An 18,289-nucleotide genomic window follows, 5' to 3' on the forward strand; every position below is an offset into this window, starting at 1 on the left:
CTTTCTGTTATAGTCCATTTGGTGATTTTATCCTATTTTGAGTACAAAAAACAGTGCCTACACATAATATGAGAAGAAAGGAGATATGACTGTATTATATTTTCTTTTCCCTTATAATAACCAAGATACATAGAAAGAAATAAAGTGAAGCTATAACACAAGTATAATATATAAAAACTGAATCTCTAAATAATTTGTAGTTATCTTGTGAGTACTTTCGGACAGTGGTTGTGGGTTTCACCTTAAGTTGTATATAAAAGATGTAAAGTAATGGAACAAAAAGCTGTATGTGAAGTTTAAGTCGTTAGTATCAGCTACAATCAACTATGACAATGTCCGAAAATTTTAAGTTTTATTTATTAAGATACTTTTAAAATTTTTGATATTATTCATTAATAATATATATATATATTTTAAAATCAAATAATTATTTTTATGCAAAACATTATCAAATATTTAATTTTTAATTATTTAAAAAAAAAATTAAAACTTTTAAGATTTTCCATATAATCAAAACGCAACCGCATAAATTAGGTATCCGTACTTATCCTAGATCAACTATATGAGCATATCCCTATAGGAAAACAAATCTCAATCTCTCATCATCAACTTCACCTTCATCAGAAATGTTTCTTGAAAACAAACCCATTCTAATTTGCTAATCCCCTTTCTGTGTTGCAGCACAATGAAAAGCACAAAATTATGCTTCTGATGATCTTCTACACCACAAAAATGCAGAAGATCCCTGCAGCCAGCTCTTAGTCTGTCCAATTCAATGGCCTTGACAGATAGCAAGTAAGATTAAAGCACTCTTGTCTCTTCCATTGTTTTTATATTATTGTAATCATTCCATTTCCACTTACAATCTAGTTTGAGATCATATCTTCCTTTCTCGATCATGATCATGTACATACCCACAGATCACCCTTCTCAACTCTCTGCTATACTTTTTGCCAAATTCAATCAACATTTTCCGTGCTGGAAAATGTTTAAGAAACAACATTGACAAGAAACCGATTCCAATCCAAATTTAGATACGAGGCAAAAAGCACCATTATCAACACGTGCTTTTTTCTAACTTATGCTTGAAGCATCATATTAACCGTGCTTTTTTCTAATCATATTAACACGTGCTTTTTTCTTATTTATGCTTGAATCTACCTAACCCAGGATGCACTCGAGTATGAAGCAATATTAGCTATTTGATCATTCCACCCAATCTTTGTTTAGATATGTTTTAGATTTTTAATTTTATATTTTATAAATGTATTGAAGGTAATATTTTGAGTAGAAAATAGCTTTTTGATATAATATTTTCAAATATAAATTTTAAATGTAATATTTTTAAGAGATAATTTTATATCTATAGTTCATTTATGAAAATATAAATAAAAAACAAAGATAGTTTAACTTTTAAAATTTACCTATTATAGACCTCAAAAAAATACTAAATAAATATTCTTGTATCACCAATCAAATTATATCTATTTTTGCATCATCTTCTTTTTTTTTTTTTTTTTTTTTTTTTTTTCACGTATCATCATATCAGATCCCAAAACAGGATCTATTTAACTTTAAAAAATATTGAATTTTCTTCACATGGTTCACCTTCCCATGGCAATTTCATATGGCTGCCCACCTCACTAGAAACCTCTACCAACTAGGGCCACACATTCCCTACTATATATGTCATTCCAAATTTCTGTAATCCAGAAACGTGTTCCAATGAAGTATTGGAGCATACAATTCTAAAGCCGGACTTAATATATGCATGCCTCATGCGATCATGCTTCTGCAACCTATTTAAGGCAGAATTTCGTCTTTACAGTTGGGATGCAGATGACTCTAATTAATAAATTGAATTTTCAATCTGAAATGTTTTTTTTTCCTTTGTTTTCTTTTAGTGCGGGTTTCGTTGCAGCTATTCTTCAAGGATAAATTTTTGGGTCAAACATAATAATATGCAAAATTTTGAAAATATCCAATGAGATTGTTAGTTGTTTTTTTTGGGTTTTTTGGTTTTTTTTTTTTCTCAATAATATATAAATTAAATTGAGAAAATAAATTATGTGAGGTATAAAAATTGTATAGATAATAAAAAGAAAAATAAATATGTATAATATATTAATTTTTTAAAAAATATATTGAATATTTTTGACAAAAAGAATACACTCTATATAATACTTGCAAGTGTCTTATAAATATAAATACTTTTTAATATAATTAAATTATTAAAGAACAATCGCTTTAGAATGCTTTTGATTTTATATTATTAATTTATATCAATTTTAAATTATAAATAAATTTAAATTAATTTTATTTGTTCAATATATATATTTATTAAAAAATATGGACTATATAAATATATTAAATGATTTATAATATTCGACGCTATTTTGTTTAAATAAAGAAATTACAAAATATATTATTTTAATATACAAGTGGGATAAATAAAAAATAAAATATGAATATGATTATTGTTAAACATGCAATAGGACAAAATTATTATTATTATAAAATAAGATTAAGAATAATAAAATTATAAATAAATATATATTTTTACTAATAAATAAATTATATATAAATTTAAAACAATAATTTTAACAAATAAAGAAATCATATATTATCAAACCGGTTCGTCTAGTTCCTTGTTGAATTTTATTTTCAGAAATTTCTGCCTAACCACACATGAATTTACATGTGGTTGTAAATAAACTATATTTGGGAGGGCATTTACGTCATTCCACCTACACAGGCTTCTTCTATAGAAAACCGCCTTCACGAACTCAACTCCTTTGAAGGCGTTAGCATAACGGCGTTATTTTCACCGTTAGGTCGAGATATTTTCTTTGAGTTTTACCACGTGTCCGCCTGTTCTGAGGCTCCAAATCTGTTTTGATTTGGCCCGAAGCCCCGCAGCTCTCTCATTTAGATTTTGTCCACGTCATCAATACACTCACCACTAACCAATCTACATGGCTCAACCAGGACCCTACGTGTCTTAATAAAAACCTACAGATAGAACAGGTCATCTTCCTACGTAGCACTTACAATTTCCTTTTCTTCCAATTTTCTTCGTATCGTTTTCCCTTCTGTTCTCTTTTAAACAGGAAGAACGAAAAACGAATCCCCACGAAAAAGGGCAAATCTGAATGGAACCCTAATTTCGTTTCATTCTTCTCAATTCGGTTGCAACATTTCTGTGGAGTGATTTAATTGTTCAGAGGCTCTGTTCGTTTTTATACTTCTTTTGGTTTGTTCAATTTGTTTCTATCCAATTTTGTGTGTGGAGTTTGAAATCGTTTGACTATGGATTCAGCTTGAGACTCTGGGCTCTCAAGGTAAGTACTGCTTCAAACCATTTGTTTGATTTCACGAAAAGAGGATCTTTTTGAGCTGAGCAGTGTTTATTTTGTGACTTATAAATTTTACACTGAAGGGGTTTTGTTTCTTCGAGTTTTGTGCTCCCAAAGACTGGCAGGAACATATATTGATGATCTATAATAACATGTTGGTGTTAAAGTTGAGGATTTTGTTTTGTTTTTATATGATAATTAGGGAACAATTACCGTGCAGGAGACGAGGATTAGGGTTTGGAGCTATATAATTTTCTGGCCGATGCTTTGTTTTGTTCTCAACCGTTATGATATGGAGAAGCAATAAGAAGTTGAGGATTCTTCATCGAAAAGGCTAAGAAGGTTTCATTCGGGTATTTTTAAGTGTGGAAGTAAGGAGTTGGCTATCTAATTTTGCTTACAATGTTTGTGTTCATTTGATCATTGCTTGACTGTTTTCTTGGTAAGTCAAATGATTTTGTAATGTAGGATTAAGGGCCAAGCAAGAGCTACGAGTTAGCTTTCAGCTATAAATGTTTAGCAGAGGCTTTGTGAGAAAGAGGGTTAAGTGAGTTAAGTGCACCACTTACCTCATTGACATTCTGTTTGGATCTGTTGACACTTGGCAGGGAGTGTGATGGATGCTGATGCTGACGGAGAAAAGGAATCGCCAGATAAGGACAAGAACATCGGAGCTGGGGTAGTGAGAGAACGAAAAAGTCTGACTGAGGTCAATGAATTGAAGGTTAATGCATCCAATCAGATCGAAAAACATGGAGGCACCAGTGGGGTACATGGGCGGGTCGGTTTGCAGGTGCAGCAACAGCAGCAACCACAGGGAACTGTGGTGTGCTGGGAGAGGTTTCTACATGTGAGGTCCATTTGGGTTTTGTTGGTTGAGAATGATGATTCTACGCGACATGTTGTAACTGCTCTGCTCCGAAACTGCAACTATGAAGGTATATAATAAGAGATGTCTTAAAAAGATCTTTCCTGTACAGGATACTAAAGTGATTGTTGGGTTGTGTCTAAACTGGGGACATGAGTAATCATTTAATGCCTTTTTGGAAGATATTTATAAGTATTCCACCAGCTCCATAAATATCTTGAAGTAGTTTGTAAGATCTCAAAAGAATACGTTTTTCGAGCCCATCATTTTTCAGTTTCCCCACGAATAACACTTGAATTGTGGAGAAAGTACAACTGAAAAGAGGGAATATCTTAGCTGTCGTGATATGATGCTAACTGAAGTTTCATACTCTACTCTAGTTAAGTGTTTCTCTCCTTGACTGTTTAATACAGTTCTAGTGGCAGCTAATGGAGTGCAAGCATGGAAGATCTTAGAAGATTTGAACAATCACATTGACATTGTCTTGACAGAAGTAGCAATGCCAGGATTATCTGGAATTGGTCTTCTGTTGAAGATTATGAGCCACAATATTCGGAAGAATATTCCTGTGATTAGTGAGTAATGATTACCCCTGTAGAAAGTTTTGTTCCTCATAGTATGTTCTGTTAGCACTGACAATATTTATGATATTTATGTGCAGTGATGTCACCTATTGATTCTATGGGTTTAGTCTTTAAGTGCTTGTCAAAAGGTGCGGTTGACTTCTTGGTTAAGCCTATAAGGAAGAACGAGCTTAAGAACCTTTGGCAACACGTATGGAGAAGATGCCACAGTGTGAGTCATCCAAACTTGTTCTTTCATACTATGGATTAGCCTTGATTTCTGGAACCGACAATATGTTTAGTTGGTGTTCACTTGACATGTGCTATTATAGAGGATGTAGCTCAGAAAACCCAGAATATGTGGGTAGTCGTGACAGGGTTCATTTCTTTATAACTTTTGTTAATTCATAATATCGAAAATAAACTTATTAAAGGTATTAGCTTCTTTGTGGTCACTGGAACAAACCTTTTCCTTAAACATAATTTCGCCTTTCTAGAAGAGAGACTAATCTATCAGCCATGTTAAGTGGACACAATTTTGGAGGACTATTCCATTGTTTTTAATGTATTCTTCATTAGAATGAACAATCATTATACAAGGTTATCTAGATTTACATCTAGAATTTTCTTTTGACACCATGTACTCTTCAGTCCAGTGGAAGTGGGAGCGAAAGTGGCACACAAACTCAAAAATCTGTGAAATCAAAAGGCAGTGAGAAACCATGTAATAGTGCAAGTGATGGCGGGGAAAACGATGGGAGTAATGGTTTAAATGTTGGAGATGCAAGTGATGATGGGAGTGGAGCACAGGTGGTAACAGTTCTTTACTTCTTTTTGTTTACACCTGGACTTTCTGTTTACACAGTTATAATAACTATCTTTAGTGTAGCCAAGTTTAACTTTTGAGTATTTTGCAGAGTTCTTGGACAAAACAAGCTGTAGAAGCTGACAACTCTCATGATTTATCTCACATGAATCAAGTAGCTGACTGCCAAGACAGCACTTGCGCACAAGTTATTCGGTCAAATGCCGAGAATTCTGACAACAAAAATGTGCAAATTAGTGTCGATACAAAGGGCTACCGACGAAAACATTCTGGTGATGGTGATGGATTTACTTTGCTTCTTTTTCTCTTATTTTTTTATCATTTATCTGAGGCTAAATATGTGTTGTGTAGACAATGTTGAGAAGGGCAAGGACTTGGATACTATCGACCATAGGGATGTGAAATCTAAATCAGAAAATTTTGTTGAAACGCAACATGATCTCATCAGTAGGGAATGTGAATCTGCTGGAAAAGTTGCCAACGTATTGGACATCAACAACACTGCAACTGATGATTCTAAGGAGCCAAACTGTGAGTTGAGCTTAAAGAGAGTTAGAGGAGATCAGGACTCTGTCAGATCAGTTCCAGATGATCGATTTGTTCTACGCCGATCTGAGCAATCTGCTTTCTCAAGGTTTGAAAAGAAAGGATGATTAGAATGTATTTATTTAGTTTTTTGCTGATACTGAAATTGATCTTCTGTTTTCATTAGTATTAGAATCTGCAATCTTGTTTGTTTTATTCTTTTCATGCAGGTATAATTCGCCCACAAATATTCTCAAAGCTCCAACTGGGATCATCAGCAACAGTTCCATTAACGACAATAGCATAGAAGTAGCAAAAAGAGAATCTATTGGCTATTCATCTGAACCTATCTTATGTCAAAGCTTGAATGGAGTTGGCAATAACATGGACATGGGCTCCACTACTAATAGACTTCCTAAAGACAGGTCTGAAGCATCAGCAAGTAATTGCCTGCAGTCGTCTGCATTCAAAACTGATATCAAATACAGCCAACAGGACATTAATTTCCTGCCCAATGGTATTCCCTCCACGGGTTTAGTACCTCTTAGAGGTTCACACAAGGAACTTCAAATTCAGCATCCTCATCACCAAAATTACTGTCATCGCCCCCACAATCAGTACCAGAGGGAAAATCAGCCATCGTCATCATCTTTGGAGAAGCTGAGTGTAGATGCTCCACATTGTGGGTCAACAAATGTTTTTGATGGACCAACAGATGTCAACATTGGAAACAGTAGTTTGAACAGAAGTGCCTCAGGAAGTAATCATGGAAGCACGGGACAGAATGGAAGCAGCACTGCTGTTAACAATGGAGTAAACAATGCAGAAAGTGATGGAGGTCAAGTTGGGAAGAGTGGAAATGGAGATGCTAGTGGCAGTGGTTGTGGAAATAGGGGCGACGAAAACAGGCTTGCACAGCGAAAAGCTGCCTTGATCAAGTTCCGTCAGAAGAGGAAAGAAAGATGCTTTAAGAAAAAGGTTTTGAAATTTGCTGGCCATTTTTTCTTAAAGTCCATAGTTTAAAGCATTTTCTGGCATTTTAAATCAATTGAAGTGGCACAAGCTCAACTTTGCGATAACTCCCAAATAAAACATAATGATTTACTTGTGTTGGTATCAATATTAAGAAGCCTAGGGAATAAGATTTGTGCTTATAGTCACATTACATACAAGCATATCAACTTGAGTTCTCTTTTATTTTAGAGATTGTGAACCATAGTCTTACCCTAAAGGAACTTCAGGCGAGTATACCATTCGGGTAACCTTTCCTGTATTCTGGATGGTTCTAGTACCTGCCCTCTCAGTGAATTCTACATTTGTTATTAACTAATTGTTCTTGTGGGTTATGAAGTTCTTAATGCTCAAAAAATGGTCTTACAAAGTTTGTTAACTATCTTTTTCTAAAACATCTATCATAGCTCAGATTCCTCGTGCCAAAAATATATGTGGTTTCTGGTAGAGTATACTACCTAACATAGAAAATTCTTCTGCATTGCTGTTAAAGAATTTAGCCATCTACCTACAAAAATAGCAGTTACTTCATAGATCAGTTGACCATTTATTGCTCTTGTGTAAGGCAGTAACTGAAGTATTTTAAAATTGTTTGCTTTTAACTCCTTGCTACTATTCTCCCCATTTAGATGGAATTTGTCCTTTTTTTGGGGGGATGATTTGTTCCCTCTTGTTATTGCCATGGTTATTTGCTGACATGAAGTCTTGTTCAGGTTCGTTATGAAAACAGGCAGAAAATAGCAGAGCAGAGGCCTCGAGTTAGAGGACAGTTTGTAAAGCAAACGGGGCCAGATGGCGCAAGCAGAAACGAAGATGAATAATTACAATCACTCCTCCACCCAGTGCCACTATGCCTCTGATATTAGTTTTCCTTGTGCAGAAAAAGTTGATGCAGACTCTCAGGGTTGATTTTGTTGATGCTTGTTACAGAATCTTATTTGAGCACTGCCAGATTGACAGCAGAGTTATAAATAACAAGTGTTCTGGTTGTAGGAACGAACTGTTCATTGCAATTCAAACTTAGATCCTGACATCTTGTGCTTGGTTAAGCGTTGTTTGTATAGGTTTAGCAAGAGTACTTTCTGTTACTTTTGGTTGCTCCTGTTCCGCAAGTCTCTATCACACATACTCTTCTAAGAGTTACTTAAGGGATTTATATTCTGAATTAGTTCTTATTTCAGTGATGAAATCCTAATGCTGCCATTATGAATCTTTTCTCCCTAATTCTGAGGATCAAGTGTTAATGTGAGAAACAAGTCTGTTTAGTCGTTGACATGTCTCGATTTGAGGGAAATTATATTCATTTGATGTTTGATACTTTTTAATACAGGAAAAGTTCATCAACGTCAGGAATAAATCCAACGAATAAGTAGCTTAGAATAATTTCCACATGGCTCAAAAGTTTTCCATAGTAGTAAGGACCATAAATGCCTAATTAGTCATAAGATCTGTTTGTCAAAGAAGACTTGCATACCTTTCCATACGCTAATATTAATAAGATTTAACGGCAAATATGATAGAAGTTTTATAACCTAAATCAGATCATCACAATAACTAGCAAATTCAACCGATCGCTTAATCAAAATGTACCTGTATCATTAATTGAGATCAAATCTACAATGTCCAGTCCAGACATGCTCCACAGAGTCTGAGGAGAAGAGAACTGATAATCCAAGATGAAGAATTGCACGACATCAATTTCGAAAAGTTCAACAAAACTCAAATCAGAAAGAAAACTAATCGAACGGGAAATTAAACTAACCTCGATAACTCTTCAAACTTCAACTACTCTTTCGTAGTCACCTCCGCTGCGACTGACGCCTATTAAGAGCAAATACAGGAAACCTGGGCGGCGGTGCACCATAATGCATGCATGCATGCATATTGAGATATGTATCTCCAACCAACACCAAGTCTAAAACCATAAAGGTCGTTGCGTGTGCGGTAAATTTAGAAGGAGACGTCACAGCTGTTTAAGTAAGGCGGTGAAATGAAATTTCCGCAACTTAAATTGGGCTTAGACTATTTTCATAAATTAGGCCCACATCACAGGCCCATCCCATTTGATTTTCTAATTACTAAACTTTATTTATTTATTTTAAAAGGTCAATTTTTTCACCTTAAAAAAATGTATTGACAGTTTCCAATTATTGATGATAAAATTAATGGCACACTACTCAAAGAACAAATGTGCAAAGCAGTAATGGTATATGCACATACATGATACACCCCTCCCTTCAAGTCTTCAACTAGCAGGTCAACTGCCCCAAACAAACACTAAAACTTTAAATTCAGGTAAGAAATTCATTACAATTCTTTGCAACTTGCAAAAATTGACAATTTAATCAAACATGGAATCAAATTCAAATAGACAGAGAGATGAACATATTGAAAACTATAAATAAATGCTGTCTCCATTGCATGTACCCCCGCAATTCCACGCAGTTAATGCAAAATATTTTCTGCAGATATGTTGCTGTCCTTGATCACACTATTGATGATGGGACAACGGGACAATCTCAATGGCATTATTAACTCACATTCTTGAACACCTAAGATGGAAAAAACTTATCTTGATTGTGAATCTTTTTTTTTTTTTTAATCTGGACTGTCTTTTTGTTCTCTAGAACTTGGTATCATTACCCTTTCAATTCCAACTACGATTGTTAAAAAAGATTGCTTGTCAAAATCAGAGGAGAGAACAGTGGGAAGTGGAAAGTTTAAACAGGGAAGAGGACAGGGGTTTAGGGCAGGAAAAGACATTTGTAATTTGTATTGCTGCAAGTCCAATCCAACCTACACAAGCTTTTTCTAAATAAAGCCATTAAGAAAGGTTAATTGTTTAAATGTGGATGTCTTTTTCTTCTTATCATTATATGACAGAATCATTTTGCAGGGTCTTTCTTGTATTCCGTACTCTCTTCCCAATTGGCAATTGCACTTATGTAGCTGTGTGTGTTTTTGACTAATTTGTCAGTCAATCTCTAAACATCAGAGGAGAAGAACTGTGGGTGTTTTGAGAGAGAGAGAGAGGGCAAATGGGATGGTTCCCATGCTCAGGGCAATCAAGTTCAAAACAGGCATCAAAAGTGACGAGGAAGAAGAACAAGTCCCTTGAACCTATTGAGCCCGTTTCAGGTATGGCTTTCTGGTCAGTATTAACCATTAAAATCGATTGCTCTGTATTGATTTAGGAAGACAGACGAAAATAAAAAAGCAGGGCAAAAAAGATTTTTGAAAACATGTAAGATCGATCATCTGTTGGGGTTTGGTTCTTATTTCTTAAACCCTTGCTTGATGTTTCTTCAGTTTTGAACCCTCTTCAGAACAAATAGCTGTTGGGATATCAGAGCATAGCCTTTTGTTTATCATATATTTTGAATTTGGGGTTTCTTCGAAATTCTGTTTTGTTTTCTTGGATTCTCTTATTTTGTAGAATAATTCACTGCTCTGTTGCCTAATTGAATACAAACATGAGCTCTTACCCTGTTATTGTTGTATGGCACTGATTCACAACTTGCCATGTTTCCTTCCTTAATTTGAGAAAATCATTTGTCATTCAAAGATGGATTGATGCTTTGGAGAAGAAACATATATCATTCTTGTTGAGAGAATTATTTATACAGTATGATATTTTGCAAAATTCGACTTCAGTTAAGCTGAAAGACACCCCTAAAGATGGATCCTCCAACAAAATAGCAGCCAAGACTTTCACTTTCCGCGAAATGGCAGCTGCAACAAAGAACTTCCGGGCCGGATGTCTTATAGGAGAGGGAGGCTTTGGTAGAGTGTACAAAGGACAGCTTGAGGGCTATAATAAAGTATATATCTCTAAATATATGTAGATGTTTATATCCTGTGAATTAGAAATACACATACATTTGATCCATTTATATATGTGTTCATGTAGATTGTAGCGATCAAGCAGCTCGACCGCAATGGTCTGCAAGGGAACCGGGAATTCCTTGTAGAAGTGTTGATGTTGAGCCTATTGCACCACCCAAACCTCGTCAATTTAATCGGATACTGCGCTGATGGGGATCAGAGGCTTCTGGTTTACGAATACATGCCATTAGGTTCTCTTGAGAATCATCTTCACGGTAGGTTATGAAATTGTTTGGCTTATATATGCTTTTTCATATTAGCTGAACTTCAAGAATCTACTGTTCTTATTGATAACATTTGAGGGTTGAACAGATTTTGGCTCATAAAATGTTTGATAACATACTGTTTTTACCAATATTGCAGATCCAGTGCCGGGGAAGAAACAGCTCGATTGGAACACGAGGATGAAAATTGCAGCCGGAGCTGCAAAGGGGTTGGAGTACTTGCACGACAAAGCTAGCCCTCCCGTTATCTACCGCGATCTGAAATGCTCGAACATTTTGCTTGGGGAAGGGTACCATCCGAAGCTATCCGACTTTGGGTTAGCCAAAGTCGGGCCTGTGGGGGACAACACACATGTGTCCACGCGCGTAATGGGCACGTATGGATACTGTGCACCCGAATATGCCATGACAGGGCAGCTGACACTGAAGTCGGACGTCTACAGTTTTGGGGTTGTTCTTCTTGAGATCATATCCGGGAGGAAAGCAGTCAATAGTTCGAAAACAGGAGGCGAGCATAACCTCGTTGCATGGGTATGACCCTCTTGTAATAATGAAGCATATTCCTACAAGGTTAAACTTTTAGGTGAAATGTTTAACATGTTGACAGGTGAGACCGTTGTTAAGGGACAAGAGGAAGTTTGTGCAGATTGCGGATCCTGCGCTGGAGGGCGAGTACCCGATCCGGGGGCTATACCAAGCCCTTGCAGTAGCGGAAATGTGTGTGCAGGAACAGCCTAATTTAAGGCCCATGATTGCCGATGTTGTCACAGCCTTGACATACTTGTCTGCACAGAAGCACGACGCCGAGGCGAAGACAGGGGAGTATGTTCGGGACCTGCAGCGCGGGACACCGCCGAGATCGACGAAAGGAGAAGCTGCTGCCAGAAAACATGGTACTGTTGGATGATAATATATTGAAAGGGCCACATTGGTGTCTCTTTTTGGCCTGATGTTTTTGGTTCTTTGTGGATTCTGGGTTTGTGAGGAATTGTTGGCTTGTAGTGCGACGTTCGTGTTGAGTATTGTATGCTTATACATGTATGTAATCCATTTTCAGGAATGATCTGATATTATGAGTAATATTTTGAACTTTCTATGTATCAGACGCCAATTTGGGGAATTTGTTTGCCAGATAATTGATCCAAAGAGAATAAAAACAGACTCAAATATCTGATGTGGTCACATGATTCCTACCCATCTTATCTACCATTCTTTTTGCCATTAGCTGAGAAGTTCGCTAATTTTAAAATATCTAAAACACTTTCCATTTTTACTTTAAAAAAAAAAAATTAAAATCAATCAAAATATAACAGAGGAAGCAGGATATTAGGCTCTTTGCGAATACTTTTTAAGAATTTATTATTATTATTATTATTATTTTTTTCAAAAACTATTGTATCAAAATTTTATTTCTTCACACCAAATATATATGTATTCTTTTTATTTTATGTTTGACTTTCACGGATTTCTTATTTACAAACCATCACTATCCCACGCAAGCTGGAATAATTATATTCAAAATTCCTTTTCCCAGTTCAATTGAGACAAAAGTCATGTTCGACGAAATGCACATTATATAAATATATATATAAAATAGGGAGGCAGTTGTGCTGATTGAAAAATTTACCATGATTTTATTTATATTATACTAATATAGATAATTTATTGTTCATATAAATTATGATGTGATGTTTATCTTTATAAAATCAAAGGCTGCAGCCGTATAGATATATATAAAGTGACCAAAAAGTCAGGAGTATCCAACGCAGACAAATTCTAAGCTGACGTTTCAAGAGCATCGTGTTCAGTCTAACTTGACACAGATTATTGTTCATTCCATAATCAAATTATTAAAAACATATGCAATAGAATTAAATAGATGGAGAATAGTATATAACTAGATTGCAGAATTTGAGCCTACTTATTAAGACCAAAGTTGCTCATGAAACACAACATATAGCAGAACACACAACAATAGAAGCAACCTACAGAAATCACACTATATTAAAATAAGCCTTCATTATTTCAGCAGTATAATCCACGTTCATCTTTAGGCCTGCAAGTGAGCAAAGAGAGTTTATCAAGTACCACAGGAGAAATTAAAGAAAATGAAAATATTGCTTGGAGGCAATGAATACCAGAAATCGGTTTTTGAACAATTGGATTTGATAGTCAGGATCGGACTTGGTGGGCTTGTAAGCATCAATCTTGTTTATTTCCTGCACAAGGAGGAGATGTGGTGATATCCGATTCAAGCTGGAAATTGGAATGTAAAGCAGAATAATTGTTTGAAGGCAAGAATGAATTTATTATGCTGATGGAAGAACCTGAAACCATGTGGCTAGTTTTGGTCTGCCTGATGTAATATCATATCCCCATTGTGCTTGAATCCAAATCTGAAACCTCTCAACGAATGGAGCATATACAGCTTCTACCTGTATATACATTGATGAGTGAAATTCTTTTCTTTTCTTTCCTTTTTTTTTTTTTTTTTGGGGTTCTCAAAAATAACTTTGAGTACAATCAAAATAATTACTCACCTGACTGAATTGGCCAAGAAAGAAAGGCCCATCGTCAAATTTGCTGAGGGCAGTTTCCAGGTAATCAAATTCAGCTCCTGGTATAACAGGTTATAAGTTTAAACAACTTAAAATCTATGATCCTTTAAGGCATAAAGATTGAAGATTTACCAGCTGCTTTGATGGGATCACTTTTGAATGATCCGTAGACATTCTGCAAAAATGTGCCAGAGTAGTCTAGCAACTCTTCAGCAAACTTCTGCTTGGCAGGATCCTAAAGTATTCACAAAAATATTATCATGATTCATGAGCATCAGCAACTATATGAGAGATCGGAAAGGTGAACCATATGTTCGTACAGAAAAAGAAAGATAATAGCAAACCCAAATTTCACATCTTACATCAGGTAAGAGAGCTGGTCCTTTAAAGTTTGCATCTATATATTTAACCAAGTCCAGGCTCTCTCCAATAACTTTGCCATTGTGCTCCAATGCCGGCACCTATTGTAGAACAAGCATAAAAGTTAAAATTTAGCACAGGTATACAGTAGGTTGATCTATATGAGTCCGAAGGTACAACTTAAGAGAATGGGATGAATACAAGGTAATCAAAGTAAATACCTTATTCACATGGTACACTTTCTCCTTGTACCAAGCAGGTCGATTTTGAAGGTCTATAGGAACCAATTTTATCTCATCCTGTAAGCCCTGGGTAGAATTTGAGGAATACAATCAGTTCAACAAATCAAGCGTTGAAATCTTAATGAAGTGATAGACCAAGCAAACGAAGCGATAAATAGCAAATATCAAGCAAAAGGGGCTATGGAATAAACATCATACCTTATAGTTCCTGACGATCCACGTACGCTGAGCGAATGGGCACTGGTAATTGATATATAGCCTATGCAATCGAAAGCATGATTCAGATCAAAAGTTTGCATTGTGTGCAGATGACTAAACAATCATCGTCCGTACAAGTAAATGAACAGGAAAATAAGGGTGTGGAAAGAATACCGAGTGGTTCCATCGAAGAGAGGTGGCGGCTCGGAAGCTGAATTCAATTCCGGGGGACGATCTTCCGTTAGGGCACTACACGTTCCAGATTTAGCAAAATGATTAAAATTTTGAAGACAGAGTGAATCGATAATACAGTCCACTATGACTTCAATTTAGATGGCACACCATTTCCAAAGCTCGGTGTTCCGAAATAAAAATACAAGGAAAAACCATATACAGAGGAAAAATACGCAAAGAACAATCAGATGCATAGGAGTGAGTGAGATAAATTACGAGGCGGCCATTGAACTTCTCTCTCAGAAATTTCAGAAAGCGGCTTCTGTCACAGGATTTCCTTCTTAGTGAGTGGTTCGTCGGTTTCATCGCCTCTAATTTATAGCGCTTATGATCAGTAAAATTCACGCACTAGAAGCTTCGCCACTTTCAACAACGTCAGTGGATATGTTTTCGTCACCGATGACGTACATGATTTAGGGCACAAGTTTCCAAATCGAACAAAGATGTATGTAGACGCTTTTACGGCCACAATCAGTCAGTATTAAGCATTAACGTAGTCACTAGTGTTCGCACTAGCGAGACAAAGAGCGATTGACAACAATGCGAATCTCTCTTAGCTTTACAGCAGCTTCAACTTCAACCAGCCTGCTAACCATCCCCTGCTCTTATAGTCAGTTATCGAAGAAATGGGCTTGTGGACGGCACATATGGGCTTCACAATACTCTCATGGGCGATGGGTCTGCTCATTCTGTTCTCCAAATCTCACTCATTCGTCTTCCTGCAATTTTCCTTTCTTACTTTTCATTCCCTCCTTCGTCTGGGCCTGTTGAGACTGTAGCACCAAGAATAAGATTTGATCACCGGACACGCAAGCGCATATATAGGCCCAATATTACTGGGCCTGTGTTCTGCGGAGCTCTCTGGGCTATGTTTTGAGTTCTAGGCAGCCCATATCTGTGGGCCTATGTTGTCTTGCAGTTTCCTGTATCCAACCTCTGAAGTGACTTCCACCACTGTACACCGCCGGAAATGGATCCGCCGTCCGTCCATCAAGTGGTCATGTGCCTGTGATCGAGTTATAATTCAGAGCTCCATCCGGTGCCTATCCGTTTAAATTCTTTCTATCAGAACCAATGCCATGGTTTGGTGTGGTCTGTTCAGGTATGTAATAGGTTCATTTTACTGCCCATGATTTCGAGTTTTGTTTCGCTTAACTCAAGCCTTTTTAATTATGCTCAGGCAGTTTGAGATCAGTGGTTGTGGCCCACATTACATACTCGTCAGTCTTCACTATTGAAGTTGTTCCCCGAGCTCCATGGATGACTGGAAATGCTGACAGTCTGAGACAGAGAGATCATGGGGCGAATGACGTGAGGATCGATGAGATTATTTAGTCGAGAAAAATCTATAATAAAATTAGGCAAACGCAGCAATCATTCCACATGTATTTTTATGTATTTTTATTGAATCATCGTTCGGACACGCAAGTAGTTTTGTCTTCCAGGTAGAAGATACTTGCCTGTTATACATGTGCAGCTTGGTACAAATTTTCAAATGGCTGGAGATCAGATACCTCCCTAGTTCTATCAATGGTTCAACCTAGAATAACGTTTCCCACTACAAACCTCATGGACATGCTAACAGAACCTGGTCCAAAAAGTCTCCATTCTTCAACCCCTGGTTGATTCTCCAACTCTGAAGCTTGCTGCAGGAAAAAAGGTACTTGATAAATTCGCTGTATTTATCTTATTCCCTTTTAATAATTTTGTCTTACCAATTTAGCGTCACGCTTAAAACAGTTAGATTACTGTATTTGCCATTTGAACAGTTGAGGAGCATCATCGTTTTCTTTCTGCCTAAAATAAGATTGATATTTCTTTAAGTTCTAATTGAGATGCCATTATTTTAGCTTATAATTCATCCAAGGAACAAGCACAGATGGGGCACATATGTTTTTTCCTTCTTCATCATGGATTGCTCCCGACAACCTAACTGCTTGATACTTCTACTCTGCATACCGCTTTCAGCAACACTCACCCTTTATCACATTTCTTAGTGTACTCCCAAACTTGAACAACATATGAAACATTTAAGGATGGAGGTGGATTATGTATGAACCAACCTACCTACTCTGTAACGGTGTGTTAGGTGGCTCCTGCTTGCCTCTAGTATTACACAGTTTGGATAGAAACTGTGCTGTCTTGAACATGTGGCAGATTCATGTACATTCCCACTCCTGATTGTCTAATATGTCTTGTAGAGTAGCAAATCAATCAAGAAACCCCGGATGATTAATAATGTATGATTGCATACCAGTTGTTATTCCATCAAACTGAGTATTTTAAAGGATACTTTTAGCACCCGGTTTTTCAAACTTGTCTGCATCGATTATTCTTGTTTTAGCTTATCATGATTGGTAAGTTCACTGAATCTCTTTGGTGTTTCTGAGGAAATAAAGTACTGGACAATCTAATTCAAGCGTTTGCAGATACATTGAACAAATTGTTTTGATTGTTCGTAGGATATGGTTAGATGGACCCTATGGCAGATGCAGCACAAATGGATCATCCAAAAGAGGATCCATCCAAAAGGGCCAAAACAACCCTGGTGAAGTAATCAGTAGAGTGGTCCTGCAATCAACAGCCACTGTGCAGTGTAATGCTTGGAACTATTAGCCTTGACCTTATCCTCCATTTTTGGCAAACTGATAGAGTGCATGCAGCAGGAAGAGTTAAGTAAGTGTCTAATGCTGATATATTTTATTTGGAATATTCCTTGAGAGACCTGTATTCACTAAAACTGCTTGCATTTAGTTTCCAAATCCTGTAGCAGCACATTAGACAAGCATGCTGAACATGAAATTATCCTATTATATTCATGATGACTTGGTGCTGATTCATTGAATTTGCCATCAGAGTGAAACTAACTATGAATGTTAGATTAGGGGGTTTCATTGAAAGGGAGAAAACCGAGCAACACAGCCCTTAGAAAAATCTATCTATTTCAGTAATCCATCAACCTTTTTTTTTTTATCTATTTCTCAGATACTCTGAACAATGTCACGACACCAAGAGATTAAAAGCATTTTGCAGATAAGAAAACTCAATGCAACAGTACTGACAAGCAAATGAAGCTAGTTGGTTCCTTGTATATTCCCTGAATGTGGAAATACTGGCCCTATATATACTTTTAAAACACCTGTGGAGACGCTAGATATACATGTGCAACTGTTCCTTCAAGCATTTCAGAACTTGCTTGTAACCTTGGATGGTGGTGGCCAATAGTCCAATCAATGAAAGGACATGACCATCTGAACATTCAACTTTTGAAAGTGTGAATACATACAGTTTTTGATTGTCTGTAGCACAATTGCCTGTGTCTCTTCAATTCAAGATTTAATGAAATGTCAAATGTCACTTAAGAAGGAGTGTTTACTTTTGATCCTTAGAAATAAAAAACCCTTACAAAGTTTGCAAGTGAAAAGGACAATCTCAGCTC

The 18,289-nt window shown here is 36.4% G+C and overlaps 3 protein-coding genes and 1 long non-coding RNA gene across 8 annotated transcripts; 3 read left to right on the forward strand and 1 right to left on the reverse strand.

The window, feature by feature from the left end:
* The first annotated feature begins 3,059 nt into the window (after window positions 1-3,059).
* On the forward strand, window positions 3,060-8,317 carry LOC127252239 (two-component response regulator-like APRR7). Of its 5 annotated transcripts, none has more exons than XM_051276331.1 (10): window positions 3,060-3,341; window positions 3,577-3,727; window positions 3,804-4,294; window positions 4,638-4,799; window positions 4,886-5,019; window positions 5,439-5,597; window positions 5,705-5,891; window positions 5,965-6,247; window positions 6,369-7,116; window positions 7,863-8,317. In XM_051276331.1, the coding sequence occupies exons 3-10, from the start codon at window positions 3,973-3,975 to the stop codon at window positions 7,968-7,970; spliced, it is 2,103 nt and encodes a 700-aa protein (XP_051132288.1). In that variant the 5' UTR covers window positions 3,060-3,341; window positions 3,577-3,727; window positions 3,804-3,972; the 3' UTR covers window positions 7,971-8,317. The 5 variants fall into 5 exon arrangements, with proteins under 5 accessions (XP_051132288.1, XP_051132289.1, XP_051132287.1 ...); XM_051276332.1 differs by having other exon boundaries at window positions 3,965-4,294; XM_051276330.1 differs by having other exon boundaries at window positions 3,577-3,709; window positions 3,965-4,294.
* Window positions 8,318-9,839: 1,522 nt separating this feature from the next.
* On the forward strand, window positions 9,840-12,348 carry LOC127252245 (probable serine/threonine-protein kinase PBL7). Its single transcript, XM_051276355.1, has 6 exons — window positions 9,840-9,982; window positions 10,127-10,287; window positions 10,804-10,970; window positions 11,060-11,249; window positions 11,398-11,789; window positions 11,866-12,348. Exons 2-6 carry the CDS (start codon window positions 10,188-10,190, stop codon window positions 12,163-12,165), a joined length of 1,149 nt encoding a protein of 382 aa, XP_051132312.1. The 5' UTR covers window positions 9,840-9,982; window positions 10,127-10,187; the 3' UTR covers window positions 12,166-12,348.
* Window positions 12,349-13,061: 713 nt separating this feature from the next.
* On the reverse strand, window positions 13,062-15,223 carry LOC127252252 (glutathione S-transferase L3). Its single transcript, XM_051276369.1, has 10 exons — window positions 15,067-15,223; window positions 14,791-14,865; window positions 14,617-14,677; window positions 14,398-14,484; window positions 14,179-14,277; window positions 13,949-14,051; window positions 13,799-13,875; window positions 13,586-13,693; window positions 13,397-13,477; window positions 13,062-13,314 (listed from the first exon to the last, which is right to left on the reverse strand). Exons 1-10 carry the CDS (start codon window positions 15,075-15,077, stop codon window positions 13,309-13,311), a joined length of 708 nt encoding a protein of 235 aa, XP_051132326.1. The 5' UTR covers window positions 15,078-15,223; the 3' UTR covers window positions 13,062-13,308.
* Window positions 15,224-15,384: 161 nt separating this feature from the next.
* LOC127252260 (uncharacterized) lies at window positions 15,385-17,802 on the forward strand. The gene is made up of 3 exons (XR_007839047.1): window positions 15,385-15,952; window positions 16,031-16,510; window positions 17,313-17,802. It is a non-coding gene; the product is annotated as an uncharacterized LOC127252260 (long non-coding RNA).
* The last annotated feature ends 487 nt before the right edge of the window (window positions 17,803-18,289 follow it).

This window comes from Andrographis paniculata, unplaced genomic scaffold (assembly GCF_009805555.1).
Source record: "Andrographis paniculata isolate CXL003 unplaced genomic scaffold, ASM980555v1 Contig45END, whole genome shotgun sequence".
Lineage (NCBI taxonomy): Eukaryota > Viridiplantae > Streptophyta > Magnoliopsida > Lamiales > Acanthaceae > Andrographis > Andrographis paniculata.

Excerpts from the sequence above, each read along its gene's own strand:
- LOC127252245 (XM_051276355.1), top strand. The coding sequence starts at position 10,188 with ATGGGATGGTTCCCATGCTCAGGGCAATCAAGTTCAAAACAGGCATCA. Across the intron at positions 10,971-11,059 it reads AGCTTGAGGGCTATAATAAA|ATTGTAGCGATCAAGCAGCT; the intron begins GTATATATCTCT and ends GTGTTCATGTAG. Across the intron at positions 11,250-11,397 it reads TCTTGAGAATCATCTTCACG|ATCCAGTGCCGGGGAAGAAA; the intron begins GTAGGTTATGAA and ends CCAATATTGCAG.
- LOC127252252 (XM_051276369.1), bottom strand. Across the intron at positions 14,485-14,616 it reads GGATCGTCAGGAACTATAAG|GGCTTACAGGATGAGATAAA; the intron begins GTATGATGTTTA and ends AATTCTACCCAG. Across the intron at positions 13,478-13,585 it reads AACTAGCCACATGGTTTCAG|GAAATAAACAAGATTGATGC; the intron begins GTTCTTCCATCA and ends CTCCTTGTGCAG.
- LOC127252239 (XM_051276331.1), top strand. The coding sequence starts at position 3,973 with ATGGATGCTGATGCTGACGGAGAAAAGGAATCGCCAGATAAGGACAAG. Across the intron at positions 4,800-4,885 it reads GAAGAATATTCCTGTGATTA|TGATGTCACCTATTGATTCT; the intron begins GTGAGTAATGAT and ends ATTTATGTGCAG. Across the intron at positions 5,020-5,438 it reads TATGGAGAAGATGCCACAGT|TCCAGTGGAAGTGGGAGCGA; the intron begins GTGAGTCATCCA and ends TGTACTCTTCAG.